The sequence below is a fragment of the Tauraco erythrolophus genome, chromosome 4 (assembly GCF_009769465.1).
Source record: "Tauraco erythrolophus isolate bTauEry1 chromosome 4, bTauEry1.pri, whole genome shotgun sequence".
NCBI lineage: Eukaryota > Metazoa > Chordata > Aves > Musophagiformes > Musophagidae > Tauraco > Tauraco erythrolophus.
The window spans coordinates 4,758,532-4,778,588 of NC_141468.1; the positions used below are offsets into that span (position 1 = coordinate 4,758,532).

A 20,057-nucleotide genomic window follows, 5' to 3' on the forward strand; every position below is an offset into this window, starting at 1 on the left:
TGCTTCTTTAATCATAACAGGACAGTTGTAGTTAAAATAGTTCAGCCTTCTCCATACCACCCAACAGGGACCATCACAGTGCTGCAAACCGTAATGCTGCTTTACCACATTCCTGCCATGGGAATGGCAACATCATTTACCAGTGGAGGAAAGCACCATGCACCAGTAGTAACACATGGAAATAAAGGATGGACAGACAGTTCACTTCAGTATCGCTATGTCCAAGCCATTTGTTATCAAACCTCATTCCATGGGTGAAACCCCTTCTTGAACCCTTCCTTGGCTGTCGGCCAACCTACAGATTACATCCATGCTCCAGGTTGAGTTAATAACACAGCAGTGTAAACAGTGCTATGTTATCCTCAATGTTAGCTATAAAACCACATAATATTGTTTTACTAGGTTTAGTGACGACATAACTCAGCCCAGTACAGGAATAAGGACAGGTTGTACTTATAAAAGAAAGTATTTTCCACCCATAAACGTGCAAAAATCCAGAATTTGCATTAGGACTGTGCAGGGACAATCGCATCAGTGAAACTGTCACCTCTCTAAGAAGTTGCACTGATACCTAATAGCAGTGATGGCCCCAAATAATCCTGAGCAATTAAAAAAGCACCCCAAAATAGATGCTGAGCAGGCACTTTAGGTGCATGGCAGGGTCCCGTGCAGTTTTGGTGGCCGCAGTCACTGCGTGCATCCCTGCTTCGTTGGACCACGGGCCATCTGGTCAGGCCTGCTCCTGTTTCCCTTACTCCATTTGTTTGTGAGAATAAATAAATATAAATACAGCATAAGCAGATGTTGTTGTCCCTGGAAACCAGGCTTGCTGGGTATGTTTCTGCTGAAACGGCTACTTACTGGAAAATTAGGTTTTGATTAAAGTGTGTTGTTTTCTGGCTTTTAATAAACAGAGCCTACTCCATTGCAAGCTTCAGGCTTTTTTTTTTTTTTTTTTTTAACTGGAATCCTAAACAATCTTGCATGACTTTGGTTTTTCAAATGTCTGATCCTCAGCAAGAGCTGGGTTCCCCACAAACAAGAGCACCTCGTGGGGCATCGAGAAGAAGACATCTCAGGATGACTCCACAAGGAGAGACCAGACCCTCATCAGAGAATGTCTAACCAGGCAAAAGGGCAAGGAGAGACCAGCACCCATGTATGAATCCCGTAAGGCAGTGCTGCAAATGAAGACAACATTTAACCTCAGAAATAACTGTCCTCACATTTTTGAGGAGAAAAATGACAACTTTTTTTCCCAAAGGAATACACTGATGAAAACAAAGCAGAAGCTTCACATTTATGGTTTCTGTGAAGGGGGAAAAGTCATTCCACCAAAAACTCAATAGAGAATCGTAGAACGATTAGGGTTGGAAGGGACCTTAAAGATCATCTAGTTCCAACCCCACTGCCATGGGCAGGGAAATCCTCCACTACACCAGGTTGCCCAAAGACTCATCCAACCTGGCCTTGAACACTTTCAGGGATGGGGCAGCCACAACTTCTCTGGGCAACCTTTTCCAGTGCCTCACCACCCTCAGAGTGAAAAATTTCTTCCTTATATCTAATCTAAATCTCCGCTCTTTCAATTTAAATCCTTTGCCCCTTGTCCTATCACTACACACCCTTGGAAAAAGTCCCTCTCCAGCTTTCCTGTAGGCCCCCTTGAAGTACTGGAAGGCTGCTATAAGATCACCCCAGAGCCTTCTCTTCTCCAGGCTGAACAGCCCCAGCTCTCCCAAGCCTGTCTTCATAGCAGAGGTGCTCCAGCCCTCGGATCATCTTTGTGGCCCTCCTCTGGACCCGCTCCAGTAGCTCCATGTCCTTATGCTGGGGACTCCAGAAGCACAAAGAGTGACCCCACCTGATGAGGCTTCACCCCAAGGGAAATCTTCCTCTTAGCAGAGAGCCTGACAGTGCCCCATGATCACGTACCTAAACCGCAGGGCACTGCAGAGCCAAGGTTGGGACCCTCGTGGCAGCTATGTTCCCTAAGGACCACCTTCACCGCGCTCCCAAAGAACTTAAACAAGAGGACCTATGTTTAACCAAACATTGATTTTTCCCCTTGATAGCCTCCATCCCTCACGTCGGTCCCAGCTAAAGCCAGACCAGCGCACACCTCACGTTTCCCACTCCCACAGTATTTCTTTGTCTTGAGTCTCACAACAGAAACACCAGGATAAATCATTTACTCCTGAGTCCACCTTACAAACCAGCCGGCATCTCATCCCTCCAAGGTTCTCTGCAACTATGCTTCTAAATCTAAAAAACTATATTAAAAGGAAAATCAAAACAGAAAAGGTTGACCTCCAGTCCAGCAGACCTGGAGATGCTCGAAAGCTCTGCATTTGATAAAGTCTACAACTCAAAATTTTTTGCAAAGCCTGTCCCACTGGCCAGGCTGTGCTGCATTTGCACAGTAGCACAACAATTACTTAGATTCCCAAAAGACACGTGGGGGCCTATTACACTCAGTTTACCCCAAAAGGGCCTCACCTGGCAATATTAAGTCTTCTGAAAGTAACTAAAGCCAGCAGCACATGCAAAAGATTGGCAGTTCCACACCATAGTGAAAAGACCATTTTCTCTATCAAGACAACAACATCCTGATGCCACACGAGGAACAGGCTAACTCTTGGATTTTCACATCCCAGACTGAGCGATCTGAGCCATGTCAAGGAAGGGAAGGAAAAACTATGGTAGGTGCTGTAATGAAAATTCATAGATTCATAGATTTCTAGGTTGGAAAAGACCTTAGAGATCATCAAGTCCAACCATCCCTAATCCCCATTAAACCATATCGCTAAGTAGACCATCCACCCTATTCTTAAACACATCCAGGGATGGGGACTCAACCACCTCCCTGGGCAGCCTATTCCAGTGGCTGACAACCCTTTCAGAGAAGGAATATGTTCTTCTCGGGAGCGAGTCTGCAAGGGGCTACGTGGGGCTGGCGAGATGCCAAGCCATGATATGCCCCAGCAATTTCCAGCTGCTGCAAGCTCCCAAGGGACAGCAGAGTCAACTGCCACGGCCCCTACTAGGGCAAATTTCAGCCCAAAGCACTCCAGGCTCTTCAATCAGAGCTGGCATTATTTTTACCTCCCCTCTGCCATCATTAGGAGACTAAAGAAAAAAAATGCTATTTTTTATACGCTCGTTAAGTATAATCTGCTAAATGTTCTATGCCAAAGCATAAAGCTGCCTACTATGCTAATAGAATATTTAATTGACATTTATTTGCTGACTAGTTATTTATGCTAATGTCACCCCTGCATAATTAATGGTCTGCTAAAGTCGACTTGAAAAGCACACACAAACCACTGTACTAGGAGTCATTTGCAGTATTTAAAATAAAGAAATCCTGCAATCCATTTACATTAGGTTAGTCTAAATTTGGTTTTGATGGAATAAGAGGATAAGGATCGGGCAAAGAAGATATAAAATAAAAAAAAAAAAAATAAACCTATATACTACTTCAGAAATATCCACAGTCTTTGACAGCACAGCCTGCCAAAGAAGATTTCCAAGTTTCATTTTGCTTGGCTCGAGGGCCCAGTTCTTAGCTGATGTAAAACAGCATAAACTCAGTGAATGCCTACTGATTTTCTCCAGCCTCAAGCTCCTAGGAAGTAATATTTTAGGTGAGCCTTCACTGAAAGAGCTAAACCGGGGCCAGATCTGCTCTCAATTACTCCAGTTGAAGAGCAAACTCATCTCAGATAAGTCAGTGGAGGCAAGCCAGCTCCTCACAAACATAAAAGGAGAAGTCCACCCTGCCCATCTGATACATCTACCTGCACTATTATCATCACCTGCAGGTACAATTGAAGTTTTGTTTCCTCTGAGATGAGATTACCAGGGGAAAGCTGGCTTTCGTTTAAAAAAAAACCAACCATGTGTAACCGCATTTTCTGACAGAGAAGCTCCGGAGGCCTTCATCTACTTCCAGAAGCATTATCTGTCACTCTGAAGAACCTGTGGACAAGCTTTGTGGACACAAGTGATCTCCAAGATCGATGCTGAAAGGCAAGTGTATGGGCCGCATCTCCAACACCAGCCCCAGCTGTGCCCCTCAAAAAAGCCTCCTGCGCACCCAAGGAGTCCTGAATGACACCAAGTTCACATCCCAAGCAGAAAGTGATTGTGCAAGGCTTGCTCTTCTCTTTGCTCCTGTCTCACCATTTCCCCTGACTGCTCCTGTTCCCATCCCCTGCACTCTATTTTCTCTCAATCCCACTACTTTCTGCTGTAGTCCAGCCTCTGTGTCTGTTCTAACCACTACATCAAACCATCGATGGAGGTAGTGGTTACACTAACCACTAACCAGACTAACAAACATCTACCCCAGCACAAGTATAGGCTGAGTGGAGAACGGATTGAGAGCAGTCCTGAGGAGAAGGACTTGGGGTGTTGGTCGATTAGAAGCTCAACATGAGCTGGCAATGTGCACTGACAGCCCAGAAAGCCAACCATGTCCTGGGCTGCATCAAAAGAAGCGTGGGCAGCGGGTCGAGGGAGGGGATTCTGCCCCTTTACTCTGCTCTTGTGAGATCCCACCTAGAATACTGTGTTCAGCTCTGGGGTCCCCAACATAAGAAGGACATGGAGCTGCTGGAGCAGGTCCAGAGGAGGCCACTAAGATGATCCGAGGGCTGGAGCACCTCTGCTATGGAGACAGGCTGAGAGAGCTGGGGTTGTGTAGCCTGGAGAAGAGAAGGCTCCCGGGAGATAGATATTCTAGCAGCCTTCCAGTACTTCAAGGGGGCCTACAGGAAAGCTGGAGAGGGGCTTTTGACAAGGGCATGTAGGGATAAGACAAAGGGTAATGGCTTTAAATTGAAAGAAGGCAGATTTAGATGTGATTTAGAGCAGATTTAGGAAGAAGTTTCTTACAACGAGGGTGGTGAAACACTGGAGCAGGTTGCCCGGAGAAGTTGGGGATGCCTCAACCCTGAAGGTGTTCAAGGCCAGGCTGGATGAGGCTTTCAGTAGCTTGATCTAGTGGAAGGTGTCCCTGCCCATGGCAGGGGGGTTGGAACTAGATGATCTTTAAGGTCCCTTCCAACCTACACCATTCTATGATTCTATGATCGAAAAATTGTGTCAAAGTTAACTTATTTCTTCCATCTATCTATTCATCTATCAGACATCTCGCACACAAATCAGCTGTGCAACACAGACGATGACCTTTTGACTCTGGTGAGTACTCATGCCACAAGTTTTGACACGGTCAACCAGACCCACTTCTCCCCTCCCTTATAGCAGCAATCTAAAACAGCAGGATTTGGCTCTGTGATCGATTCAGATAGTAGTGTATATAAAAAAAAAAGTTGTCATTTGAAGGCAACCTGGTTTACTGTGGCACAAGTTTTATCTCCTTTTTCATCCATATCCTGCCCAGAATCAGATCCAGCACTGTGAATGTGAGTGAAATTCCCCTCCTTTGGCCCGGATCTAGGATAAAAGTTAACCTGATCTGAGTGAAACACAGAAACCTATTTCAAACAGCGACCAAATGATGATGTTGGTCATCACAGAAAGTCTGGGCAGGCAAAATGCTTTATGCCCACCACTCTTAAATGGCATATTTCACTTGACGAAGCTCAGAGCCATTCCAAAGGGACTTGCTTCACCCCAAAACCAGGCTTTTCAGCTTTAATCTTCCTTACATTGATGTAACAGAGAAGCAAAGGCTGCATTCCTACACATTATTGCAGTACAATTGATCATCTTGATCGGCAAAATCCAGGCATAGGTGGTGTTCAGAGGCTTTCCCATCTGTACCAGTTCATTGTAAAATCAAAATATAGACCTTGTTCTCTCCCCACTGTATTTCTTTACATCTCCAGTCTCCTCCATCTCCTGGTTTACACGGCAAGCAGACTCAAGCGGAGCCGCACACAGAAATGCCCTATTTGAATTTCCATCTGTCAATAACATTACAGCAGAACCACGGCGGCAATTACAAGTGTACACAATAATCTTGTCCCGTGTCTTTAGCGCATCTCAGAATGCATTAAGATAGTGCCAGGGGAGATTTGGCTCTGTTGGCTCAGCTGTAAATCTGCAATCTGTACAAAAACACCCAAGCGTCAATCAAAAGACGTTCCTGCTCTCCGCGTGGTTCACAATGCATAATTTAGCTACTACGCTTGTCAGGTTCTCCACGCTGCTCTTCTACGCGATGGTAAACGTGTTCACAAACCCAACTGTCATCAACAAAGGAAAACAGCACATGGAGATAAGGGGCTAAAAGAGGCAAAAGACCTCTTTCCTTTCACAGTTAAAGGAATCGCTAGAAAGGGGAAGTTTAGTTAGACTTTAATTTTTAATGCTCAATGGGTGAAACATCCCAAGGGATGGAGGATGTTGAAAAACAACCACATCGGCTCAGCGCTGAGGAGGAGGACACTGCATGGGTACGACATAGGAGGGGATAAAGCCTGTCCTTGTTTCCATGCAGGCTAATATAAAGGGGAAATTCTAACTAACTGATGGAAAGTCTATGTCACATCCCACCCCTACAGTGCAGAAAACAAATCCTACTATACCACTACAGCCCTGCCACTGTCAACGAACTTCCAAGCAGGTTGTCCTTCCTCATCTGAATTACAATTGCTGAGGGGCCTTGTCAGAAAGGATGAAAATTTCACACTCAGCTACATCAGACAGAAGCTACCCACTGCTCTACACCACAGTTAATACGCAATAAAAAAAGAAATCTCTGTCCCAGGACGTGACTTTTGAGCTGATCAGTGCCAAAGCTACAGACCATAAGGACAGCTTCACACTTGCCTCAGCTAGTTCATGAATAAACATCCAATCCATTCAAATGAGTTCTATATTAACTAATTTAAATAATTTTCATTTTGCTTTGAATGGTAAACAGATCTATTCTGCCAGGATAGTTGAGTTTGCAATTCAAATTACACACCGATTTGTAATGAGAAAAATATAATTAATGGCAAAGCTTGAAGTAACTACAATTCCAGTCCTTTGATTTCCGGCAGGGAAGGAGGGAGCGGAGGGTGAAGCTCGCAGGCGCACACGCACTCGCACCATCCTTTCATAAGCCAATACATTTTACTGCAAACTCAAGTATTTGGCTTGAGCAACCCTAGTCTAGTGCACTGCACCATGATGTCATGGGAGGACATAACATGACTTGACATTATACTCACAGGCACCATGATGCAATACTAACGTCACTCAATAAATAATCGTGTAATAACAGCTTGTAAATTAAATGACTTCCTTCTATTGGGGTCATAAACAATAATTATTTGGCAGCTGCCCCTTAAAAGCTCTGTGTGTGCTGAGCACTAAATCAAGCTCTATTGATTTGCTAAACTGGACCAGCCCGTTTTTTTTTGCGTCTCTCCCCCGTTTAATGAAATTCTTCGTCCTATCACTCTGTACCATTCTTGCCTGGCATTGCATTTATAAGATGAGCACCCATCAGTCCAATCTGATTCATAAGCAGAACCAGAGCATTGTGCCAGTGCTGGTATTTTGCCCCTTAAGCAAGTCCTTCTTAGCAGATCTGCTTTTAAACCAAAGCCTTCAGTGCCTGATTAAAATCAAACCCTAATGACAGATAACTGGCCCTGGCCATGCTGCTTGCATGGTCTTGCCAACAGATATCCTCATTGTAGTCAAGATGTACAGAATCAAGACCTTAGAAAATGAGTTCATGCAATATGAAGGTGGCACTCGGTTCTTCCAAAGGTTTGGTAACAAAATAGTGTGCAATGCTAAAAAGGCAAGCACACCTCCACGGAGTTCATAGAGAACATCACTTTCTCCGTAACCAATGCAAAGTCTGATCCTGCAGGCTTCATCAGCTAAAACTCTCAGCACTGCAGTGAAGTTTGGCTCGTTAAGATACATCCACTGATCAGCAAAGCAATTAAGCACAGGACAAACTCCAGACATTTGCATACGATAAGTCTAGTACTCACAAGCTACTTTTAAAAGCTGGTCAGAGCTCAGTTCTCGCTACGGAAGACAAGGAACACTCAAAAATTCAACTTCTTCCCTACGGTGTCCCAATGGGAGCTATGATCTTTTGAAAACCCACCTTTGAACCCTGTGGCCAAACACCCAGAGCAGCTCTGCGATTTATGAGCACATTTAGGACCTCTCTCTTTTCCAAGTAAGAGAAGTCCTGAAAGCTCAAATCCTCCTGGGCACTTTAGATAACTCATACCAAAATACAACTCAGGTTCTTAAATGCTTAATTTTTTTTGGAATTACAACCTACGCATTTAATTTATTCTTTCTGAAAACTATACTAAGACATATTCAATAGAGTTTATTCACTAAGAAAGGGAGTGGGGGGAAAAAAAAGCCAACAAAACAACACAAAACGGGGCAGCTGCTCAAATTTAAGACCCTGGTATACAGTTACATCACCCAGCCAGAGGACAAAGGAGGTATGACGCAGGTATGACACACTGCACGTTTGCAGTCATTCAAGCAAGACAATTCACACTAAGTAGCCACAACCCAAAGAGCAGATTCCAACGCTTCCATCAAAAGCAGTTGCCTCTGGTTATAAAACAATCATTATTTTCTACTACCACAGTCAGTAAGATCTCTTACCCCTTGACCCTGGCATTTTGAGATTTAGTTTACAGCACTGTACACCTTTCTGGTAACATTGATTATAATCCACATAATACAAGGTAGTTTAAGAGACCCATAAAATAAAATACCTAACCCTTCTCACATCAGTTTGACTTACTCATGCTAAGCCAACAGATTTCTCAGCCATATTCTGTTTATTCAAAAGACACAGACCAGAACAAAAAGATAAGTTTAGTTCAGAGTTCAGCACACACAAGGCAGGAAAAAGCCCATTCAGCTCTGATTCAAAGACCACGTCTACAACTCACTTCAGTGGCAAGTCAGGAAACATCTACACCAGGAGAAATCACACATGGCACACAAACAGCACATATACTTTTTTCAACCGTCGCATGCTGTGATAGTTTGATGTGTGGGGGGGTGTTCTGGTGGCAGGGGAGGGGATTTGCTCCCTGTGCCACCAGATCTGAGTCCCATCCCCCCCCGGGGGAGGTTGAGCCAAGGCGGCGCCTCTGCGAATTGCCCTATTTAAGTTGGGACAAAGGGGCGGGAAAGGGCTTTTTGCTCAGGAGCGAGGAGAGAGCAGGAGGGCGCTGCCCTCGCTCCCGGCTCCCGGCCGAGCGGCCGCTCGGGCCCGGGGCCGGCGCCATGTGCTCAAGATGGCGCCGGGGAAGCCGCATGGGGGACTCGGTAAGCGCCCCACTCCCGGGGTGCCCGCCGGGCCGAGCTTCCCCAGAGAGGATTAATATCTAAGAGAAGACAATTACAACGACCGGGTCAGCAAAGATGGAGCAGGAGGAGGTGTACTGGAGCTGAGGCTTCCCTTGCAAATCGGTGTGAGATGGCAGGCGGCCCCCCTGCAGCCAGGGTGTACTCGGCGGAGCAGCGGCCCACTCGTGGCCTGTGGAGAAACCCACGTCGGGAAGGAGATGCCTGAGCCCAGGAGAGGTCGTGGAGCAGGGGATGCGCGACCAGGTACTGTTGATAATGGGGCATGGAATGCACGACGAGGTCGTGGAGGCATCTGGAGACCGTGGGACGACCCACGCCGACGCGAGTGGCAGCAGCTCCCTAAGAGGCCGAGACTGGTAAAGCCCGAACTGGTGCGATCCATGGGGAGGATTGCAATCCTGCGGGCAGGACTTACTTTGGAAAAGTTTGGGGACTTTTTCTTTGTGAGTAGGGGATCCACCGAAGCAAGGTAAAAATGGTGTAAGGACTCCTCCTCCTTTAAGAAAGAGGCGGCAGTGAACAACATGGATGAACTGACCTGTACTCCCTTATTCCCTGTCCCCCTGCGCCGCTGGGGGGAAGGCAGAGCCAGGAACGAAAGGAAAATAGGGGGTGGGGAGGTGTTGTTTTAAGATCGGGCCTCGTTTTCTCTTCTTCCTCTCAAGTAACCGGTTTTCTTGTTCCCTTGTGTCTCTTGTAATTGTTAATAAATTATTTCGTTTTAAGAAGTAAGCCTGAGTCATGTTTTGCCCGAGACCATGGTTGGTGGGTGCTCCCTTTCGGTTCTTGTCTCGACCCTCAGTCCAAAAAAAAAAAAACCACGACAATTTTGGCGCCCAACGTGGGGCTGAGGAATTCGAGATAAGAATAGTGATTGGGAGAGGTAACGGGCAAAACATGGACTCCAGAGTGGTGAAAACAGAAGGACCTTGGGAAACTTTGATTGTTGTGTTTGGTGAAGGGACTAGGGGTGGATTGTTTGTGAAATGTGTGTTCTTGTTTAATGTTTTAAGTGAAGTTGTGCCTGAATAGGGAATTCGCAGAGGCGAGGGGTGGAATGTGATAGTTTGATGTGTGGGGGGGTGTTCTGGTGGCAGGGGAGGGGATTTGCTCCCTGTGCCACCAGATCTGAGTCCCATCCCCCCCCGGGGGAGGTTGAGCCAAGGCGGCGCCTCTGCGAATTGCCCTATTTAAGTTGGGACAAAGGGGCGGGAAAGGGCTTTTTGCTCAGGAGCGAGGAGAGAGCAGGAGGGCGCTGCCCTCGCTCCCGGCTCCCGGCCGAGCGGCCGCTCGGGCCCGGGGCCGGCGCCATGTGCTCAAGATGGCGCCGGGGAAGCCGCATGGGGGACTCGGTAAGCGCCCCACTCCCGGGGTGCCCGCCGGGCCGAGCTTCCCCAGAGAGGATTAATATCTAAGAGAAGACAATTACAACGACCGGGTCAGCAAAGATGGAGCAGGAGGAGGTGTACTGGAGCTGAGGCTTCCCTTGCAAATCGGTGTGAGATGGCAGGCGGCCCCCCTGCAGCCAGGGTGTACTCGGCGGAGCAGCGGCCCACTCGTGGCCTGTGGAGAAACCCACGTCGGGAAGGAGATGCCTGAGCCCAGGAGAGGTCGTGGAGCAGGGGATGCGCGACCAGGTACTGTTGATAATGGGGCATGGAATGCACGACGAGGTCGTGGAGGCATCTGGAGACCGTGGGACGACCCACGCCGACGCGAGTGGCAGCAGCTCCCTAAGAGGCCGAGACTGGTAAAGCCCGAACTGGTGCGATCCATGGGGAGGATTGCAATCCTGCGGGCAGGACTTACTTTGGAAAAGTTTGGGGACTTTTTCTTTGTGAGTAGGGGATCCACCGAAGCAAGGTAAAAATGGTGTAAGGACTCCTCCTCCTTTAAGAAAGAGGCGGCAGTGAACAACATGGATGAACTGACCTGTACTCCCTTATTCCCTGTCCCCCTGCGCCGCTGGGGGGAAGGCAGAGCCAGGAACGAAAGGAAAATAGGGGGTGGGGAGGTGTTGTTTTAAGATCGGGCCTCGTTTTCTCTTCTTCCTCTCAAGTAACCGGTTTTCTTGTTCCCTTGTGTCTCTTGTAATTGTTAATAAATTATTTCGTTTTAAGAAGTAAGCCTGAGTCATGTTTTGCCCGAGACCATGGTTGGTGGGTGCTCCCTTTCGGTTCTTGTCTCGACCCTCAGTCCAAAAAAAAAAAAACCACGACACATGCAACAGAAAGTAAAAGAGTAACTTCAGCAGCAGAATCCCTAAATGAGACTTTTCTTAAATGCATGCACAAGCTGGAGGCTGAATATTCATCTCTTCTTGCCCTGATCCAGAACAAATGGGATATATGGTGGGAACACGCATGAGCAGCAGTGACAAGTATGCCTCTGCTTGGAGCTATGTAGAGGTAAGGATACACAGCTGTTCCATTGCTGTATGCAGCCAAAAACCCACACATTTTTCTTAGCACTGGGGATCACAACATATTACTAACAAACTGTTCCACATGGGCCACTCAGTAACCTACAGCATTCAGCTTTTGTGCACCTAAAAGCTGATAATCAGGACATGCCCTAACCTACGACAACCAAATTTTGCTATCTTTAATGATGTGTATCCACCATTGGCATTAAAAGCTGCAAGAATCTGTCAATGGAAGGTTTTAAACTTTCAAGGCAAAACACTCGAGTGCACAGCCAACGTCTAATTTTGGCTACAGCCAAACTGATCTTGCTTATTTTAGGTTATTCTCACTCTGAATTTCATCCCTCCTTCCTACAAGAACGGGACAATTTTCTGCCCTATCTGAAAATCACAGCTTTGCAATTTAGCAGTACATTTCCTTGCTAAGACAGCTTCCTACAGAAACGCCTTCTGTTGTTACCAAATAGAGCAAAAGCGCCTTTGCTAGAGGCCGACTGGCAAACTGAATCACTCATTGACCCGTGGGGACCTGACTCTGACTCCATCACCCAACACTAGTTGAGGATCTGGAGTACCCATTCCAGATCAAGTGCAAGTCTGGAGATAAACCACCAGCCCCATACTAGACCTTGACCCTAACAAAACACACAGAACTCACCATCTGGAGGCATCAGGACCTTGTTATTCTGCGTACACCAGCCAACGGGGTGAAGATCTGCCGTCATCACGTCACACCAGAAATCCGCCCTGCGGTCATCTCCATAGCCACAGTAACGAAGCAGTAGGAGCTGTCCACACGTTGTAATGATCGTAGCCACCCAATATGTGTCCGGATTGCTCTTGTTGGCCACTTCTAATTTCATCCCTGGTTGGAAACTGCTTTGAAGGCTGATTTCAACCTTACAAAATGAGAAAGGCATGGTGTTACCTTTTCTTCTTTGCAGGGAGACCCCCCTCCCCAGCTAAGCAAGATAATGCTGCCCTGACAGAGCAGCTTCAGGATAGGGTATGAGCTGACCGCGCTCCTTAATCCAACCGTCTCCTTCACAATCTGTCTGGGCAGGACCATTCCTACTTCACTGGCATATACTCCATCATGCAGGGTCCTGCATGCTCTAAAGAGACCCTCCAGCAGCAGTAACGTCAGCTGCACTACATCTGAGAGAGGACTGGTACCCATCTTAGCATCATAAATCTCACTCATGCCTGGGAAAAGGTAGTATAACTCAAGTGAAGTTGCGTTTCCCACTGCACATCTCCATCAGGCAAATCACAGGACACATGCAAAGTAGAAAGGCAGGTACTAAGCACAGAACGGTTTGGGTTGGAAGGACCCTAAAGATCATCTAGTTCCAACCACAAGCACCTCTAGGAGTTAAGCCCAACTATAATAACTAGTCATGTAACAACACTGAATCACCTCTTGAGGCCTGACAGGCATCAAAGGCTGAATGCTGCCCCAGGCAGACCAAGGAGAGCATTTCCACACAATGCATATCCAGCAGCTCAAGCCTCAACCAATTCGCTCTCCCAGCACTCTGGTAAATAAGGTATGTTGATCCCTCGTTGAAAGCAGCAAATGGTTTGAGTCGCTGTCTTGCCATCTGATGGAGATGTCACTTCCATTTATCTCACCAGTGACACGTCACATGTCACTGGACTTGGGACACTGGAGGTGCCAGCACATCTCTTCCAGGACACTGCAGGCACTGCTGTTAAACCCTAGGCCCTGCTGTAGGCACACGGTAATGTATCTTCCAAGGGCCAGTGGGATGTCTTTAGCTGTTGTTGATAAAGAAGAGGTGGATCTAGGTGCTAGCCTTGTATTCAGAAGACCATCCAAAACGTAGCCTGTTACTCCCTATGAGATGCTTCAGGACAGGTTCTTACAGGTTTCTTACTACCTTACCTCCTACTGAAACCAGAGATTATAAAGTCTGGTTTAAGCCCATCTCTGATTAACTTCTCATTTAAATGACAGGTTAAAACACCTCTTTTACTCACAAACATAAATATAATACGGTCTACTTGGTCACCTAAGGACTTCTCAGGCTTGGGGATGTCACACTGCAGAGAAAACACTGAGCTTCTCTGGGATGTCAGCAGTACTTCCTCAATCATCCCACTCCATCTTACGATACGAGTGCTGCCTAGCCAAAGCCATTTACTATTTGCAAGTAACAACACTCCATGTGCCTTACTTGTAGGGGTACTTCCATCAGTGTCAATGCCTGGAGTCACAGAATAGTTGAGGTTGGAAGGGACCTCTGGAGATCATCTAAGATTGAAGAACATCTGTGACATTTACTACTTTATTTAGTGATCTTAGCTCTTGTGATGCTAAGGGTCCTCATAAACAATCCAGGACATATGTAGTTTTTCTCCTTGTGCTCACCATAAGTAAACACCAAAGCAGTAATATGGAGGGGCAAGGGACGTGTGACTGGAAATCACATGAAAAGTGGAATCAGAGAGATAAGAAAATTTTCTCTGACGGCTTTCAGTTTCCTGGCCAACTCAGGGTTTTTTGAGGATCAAGTTTCAGATTGTGAAGCATAGTCACAAAGGACTGTTCCCAGCACTAGCTTGTCTCACATCAACAGTCCCAGGATTTGAAGTGCTGTGAGACACCACAATCAGCAGGATGAGGTGGGCAAAAAAATGGAAGCAAAATACAGAATGGAGGATTGTATTATTTTTTCTGATGTAGTTGGAAGAGAGGTTTTTCATCACTGCAGCTCATTACCCCTTCAAAACAAGCCAAGAAATCACCTGAAGACAAAGGTTTAACAGAATGACAGCATTCATCCAAATAAAGACTTCTTTTAAAGTAGCTTCTTCCGGAAGCTTTCCCACTGTGGCACAACTACACTATTCCCAAAGGACATCTCAGCCAGTAGTCAGACTCAGTGTAAGACAACCCAGAGCAACACAGCTAAAACCCCTCTCTTCCTGCCGAAGATCACAGAATCATAGAATGCTTTGGGTTGGAGGGAGCTCAAAGATCATCCAGTTCCAACACCCCTGCCATGGGCAAGGAAACCTACACCAGATTGCCCAAAGCCTCATCCAACCTGGCCTTGAACACTTCCAGGGATGGGGCAGCCACAACTTCTCTGGGCAACCTGGTCCACTGTCTCAGCACTCTCAGAGTGAAAAAAAAAAATTTCTTCCTTATATCCAATCTAAATCTCCCCTCTTTCAGTTTAAAGCCATTGCCCCTTGTCCTATCACTACACACCCTTTTCAAAAGTTCCTCTCCAGCTTTCCTGTAGGCCCCTTTAAGTACTGGAAGGCTGCTATAAGATCACCCCGGAGCCTTCTCTTCTCCAGGCTGAACAGCCCCAACTCTCTCAGCCTGTCTCCAGAGCAGAGGTGCTCCAGCCCTCAGATCATCTTCACGCCCTCCTCTGGACCTGCTCCAGCAGCTCCATGTCCTTCTTGTGTTGGGGACTCCAGAGCTGAATGCAGTATTCCAGGTGGGGTCTCACGAGAGCAGAGCAGAGGGGCAGAATCCCCTCCCTCAACCTGCTGCCCATGCTTCTTTTGATGCAGCCCAGGACACGGTTGGCTTTCTGGGCTGCCAGTGCACCGTGCCGGCTCATGTTGAGCTTCTCATCCACCAGCACTCCCAAGTCCTTCTCCTCAGGGCTGCTCTCAATCCATTCTCCACCCAGCCTGTACTTGTGCTTGGGATTGCCCCGACCCACGTGCAGGACCTTGCACTTGGCATGGTTGCATCCTTCAGATGTCCGCATCCTTCAGAGCATGCAGACCAGCCAAGTGAAGCCGGGAGAGGAGTCAGCACAACTGATGAGCAGCTGCAGCAGAACAGGCTGCCACCTACATTTGATGGGTCAGGTAGGAGGATGAGCAGCACTATCCTCATGGGACTTGCAGCTGAGGACAGAGAACCACCACTGCTTGTTGTGGCTTGACACGGATGAAGGCATCACATCACCCTCCCACTAGGTTCCAGCATCTCTGACAGCACAGTCTTGTGGCTGAATGACAAAAGATGTCCCGGAAAAATCTACCAATGTGGCCACATGTGCACACCCTTGACTGTGATGAAGAACTCATATATCAGCTTCATTTCTGTCCCATGTCCTCATGTGACATCACACACATGAAGCTGAATAGAAGAGGTTTAACAACTGGTGGTGGATGGAGAAGCTGGTCCCAAACAACAATATCCTTGACTGTGATGGGCTCTGCTTGGAGATAGAGTCCTTTCTTCAAAGTATGTTCTGATCTTCTTCTGTCAAGATTTCAGACACCTTGAACACTACTTGCACTAACGTGGACCAGAGCCACAGACAACACTGTCACTATCATAGCTGTCTATATCAGCCATGTTCACCCAGGAAGAGGGTGAACACCTACCCAAATACTTGGTTCTCATGCTCCTGAAACAGCATCTCCAGGCAGGAGGCTAAGAGATGGTTTCCTATGGGCCATGCTGGGCTCTAGTGCTGGGTGACCCTGCTAGTCAGTAAACCACACGTTAAAAGGACAACTTTGGAGAAATAAGGCACTCGTATGAGATGAATCTCTACAGGTTGAGATGGACAGCAATGAACAGAGAATCAAAAACAGATGAAGATTAAAAAAAAGAGTGCATTTTAAGTGAAAGAGCAACAGAAGCCCTCAAATCAGAAAATCTGAAGCCAAGGCAGAGGGTAAGGCAGTGGCATAGACAGTGCTGTGAGCTGTGACTGTAGATGATGCAAACACACCAAGTTCACCTAACAGCAGACGGGGGGACATTCCTACGTAGGTTGCTGCAAGCATAGAGGGGCGATTTCTCCCCAGAATGGTCAGACCCCCCCCTTCAGCTCTCCAGGGACCCCCTGAAAACCAGAAGAGGGAACATGTGCAATGTCCGCGAGGCTCAGACGAAGCACGTACGTGTTTGAAGGAGGTGTGGGGAGCAGCGCTGGCTCCTGTTTCCTCCAGGAACTCGTCCCAGTTGAAGTCTGCGTCCTCAATACTGGAGCCCTCATCTGTTCAAAATTTAAAAAAAAAAAAAAAAAGAAAGAAAAGCAGCCTAAAACACAGCCAAAGAAGGCAAAAGTTGTGTCAAAGAGTTCAGGGTGAGAATAGCAACCAGTATAAACATCAACACAAGGGAAAACAGAAAGCTTGTTCTAAAGATCTGTGCTTAGCTGTTTTGACCAGCTCTCACTACACTTTAAGCAGGCTTTGGGACTTTAGGAGCCAGCACGTTGAGACTCAAAATGACTCTGCTTTCATGGCAGCGGGGGGAACAAACCCATCATACTGCAATGGGCACTTGTGCTCTTTTATTTCGTATTTGATGACTTGCTTGCTGCAAAGGAGGTGGCTGCCTGTCCACCATCACCAGGGTGCAATGGCCTTGCTCATGCCACAGAAGTGAGTCACCAGCATTGTTAATTACAGCAGTGTCCTAGCGGTAGTATTAGAAGTTGCTTCAGTGGGCTGAACAGTGTGTAGAGCAAACACCCCAACCTTTGGGGCTGGGGAGATCCATTTTCAGCCCTGCCATCCTTTCTCTCCTTCCTCAGCACCCCCCCGCCCAGAAATCTCAGCCGAGGCCCCCACGCTTTCCTCTCCCCCCAAAATCACAGCTGCCTTCCCCCAAATCCCCCAGTACCCCTCACCAGACCATTATTGCCTTCTTGCTACCCGCACTTGTCCTCGCCCCATTTCAGATTTGAGGGTCTGCATCATGCCTCCCCCATCCACACCACTGCCCCACACGATCCTTCTCCATGGTGAAGGACTTGACATTACTACTCTTTCTTTTATTTAGTCTTTTTTAATAATCTCACTGAGTAGAGCAGAGCTGAGGCCTCAAACCGCCACCGAAACACACCCACAGCAATAATTAAAAATAAATCTTCTTTCACTTACAGAAAAATCAGCCAAATCTGATTGTTTTCATTTTGCTCCCGAGCAATCTCGCAAACCCAGTTGCACCCCCAGAGCAAAAAATATTTACAGTCTAGCAACGAGCTCTCTGCAATAAGCATTTATCAGGCAAACTCTGCGAGACCCTTACCTGCCCGCACATTCATCAGCGTGGTCATGATGCAATTAAAGTGACTCATGACAAACTGAATTAAGAAACCTCCCCAGACAGTTTTATGAAGAAAACGGCGGGGTTAATTTATTGCAATTATTGCTACAGGTCTCTAGTTTTCAGGACCAGAAAATTATGTTGTGCAATGGGAATCTCTCATTATTAAAAGGGGAAGACACAGGTTTTATTTCCTGCCTAGGGAGCCAGACGGACATCGGCAAGGGGAAAAAGTGGATCAGAAAAGGGTTTTTGAGACAGAGCTGGTGGGGGGTAAAGATCTGTCTGGGAGTTCAAAGAGGAGTGCTGAGATGTCATCGCTGTCACACACTTTGCACACTGCTGCATCAAGTCTAAGGTCTGACTCCCTGCCTTAAACTCCATTAACCTGCTTAAATAACGAAGATGTAAATCAACATCTGCTCCTGTGATAAAGTGGCTACCAGATGACCTTCCAACTCAGCAAGACAAGCAATAACCCAACCTGACTACAACCTGAAAACAGACAAACTCAACGCAGAATAAGGGATGGGCTTTGTTTTGTTTCTTGCAACCATTGCAAAAACCTCCAGGCAATAGGAGCTGGCTCTACTTGAGGTATTTGGCCCAAAATGAAGGGTTTGTTCATTCTTGACTGAAAGATTAGCCACAGTTGAACCAAAAGGTAGGAGCTTAGTGCAAAAATTACCAAAAGTTCCCCTCATCTGTATCATGCGGGAAGGCAACTTAGAAGACTAGGGAAGTTTTTCAGCCTTAATGTCCACAACCCTGTGAAGTTAATGTTTTGGAGAAGAGCCAGGTCCAGAGATTTCAAAGGCTGAGCTTCTAAAATAAATTATGCTAGTCCGTGAGTAGATGGGCAGATTTGGTTAGCCATCAAAGGCTTAAAATTGCTCCTATGATTAAGCAACTTTTTACCCTGAGCACAATCAATCCCTGTCCCACTAAAAGTCAGAAGCATCCGACATGAAAAGCCAAAAGCACATCCCTTCTGCCTGGTTGCTCCCTGCTTCTGCATCCATCTGCGCATGTGGTGTTGGGATGGGCTGCCCAACAACCCCAAGGACATCTTCACCTCAGGACATCTGACAATGGACAGGATATTTCCAGTTCAGCCCTGGGCTCTCTTCTCTTCTGCTTAGATACTTTCATTTCAGAGCATGAAATATTGTATATCTCCGTACATTCTCAGTTTTTATTCCTGCTTTTTGCTCTAACCCACTGGTTGAGTCCAGGCAAGTATCTCCTCTTCTCCAGCCTTCCTTGGCAGTCCTGTGGGAAGGAGTTATTCCACAGAGCACTGGAAGCAGTCATTTTTAGGCAGTTCAGTACACAACCTCCAGCCCTTGCAGGCAGCAATGTCTCCAGGGTGGCAAAACCTTCTCCAGAATTTGGCAACAGTACGTTAATTACGTTAGCATTACAGATGCTAGTTACGGACACAACAAGTCATCCTCTGCTTCACAATCTTATTACCCATGACCTACCCTGTGCCAACACACTGGCCTCACTGTCCCCACGGCCCCACTGGCAAGTTCATTCACACGAAGTCCAGCAAAACTCACCACGGCACCTGTTCTAAAAAAATATCACCCAGATTTCTCCTTTCTAAACCCAAACAGAGAGGCCCCAGGACCCCAGGAGGAGGCAGCGTGAGAGCTGCAGCCTTCCCTCCCTGTCAGTTCATTTCTCTCTGACACATCACAAGTCTGACTCCTCTACCGTGTTTTATCTGCAGACTTTATCAGGAAATTACTTTTACAAGGTCTGTAAAAATAATGTCAGAGTACTCATTTATCACTGCATCAGTGTTTTATTTTGCTTTATTTTATCACAGAAGATTTTGAAGAGACTGCAAGTTTCTGAAATGTTTTTTGTCCCCATGGACTTTGCTCCCTTATGAAATCTGGCAAGGGGGCATCTAAAACACAGACAGTGTGGCCCAGAGATGAGACCACTCAAAGAGACTCAACCCCATCCACGCATGTAACAGGACTGTGCACAAATTTTCTTATCTATCAGAAAAGCCCAACTGCTGAGGAGCAGAGGACACCTCTTCCCAATCTCTCTCAATTGCCTAGAGATCATAGAACCATAGAATGGTTCGGGTTGGAAGGGACCTCAAAGACCATCTAGTTCCAACCCCCCTGCCATGGGCAGGGACACCCTCCACTACACCAGGTTGCTCAAAGCTTCATCCAACCTGGCCTTGAGCACTTCCAGGGATGGGGCATCTACAGC

At 46.9% G+C, this 20,057-nt stretch overlaps 1 protein-coding gene across 1 annotated transcript in view; it reads right to left on the reverse strand.

The window, feature by feature from the left end:
* SFMBT2 (Scm like with four mbt domains 2) overlaps window positions 1-20,057 on the reverse strand; it is a 112,508-nt gene that overhangs the window by 87,811 nt on the left and 4,640 nt on the right. The window contains exons 2-3 of the mRNA XM_086610041.1: window positions 16,664-16,758; window positions 12,411-12,651 (exon numbers count right to left, since the gene is read on the reverse strand). Coding sequence (XP_086466167.1) covers window positions 12,411-12,651; window positions 16,664-16,758 — 336 coding nt within the window. The remainder of the gene's footprint in view (window positions 1-12,410; window positions 12,652-16,663; window positions 16,759-20,057) is intronic.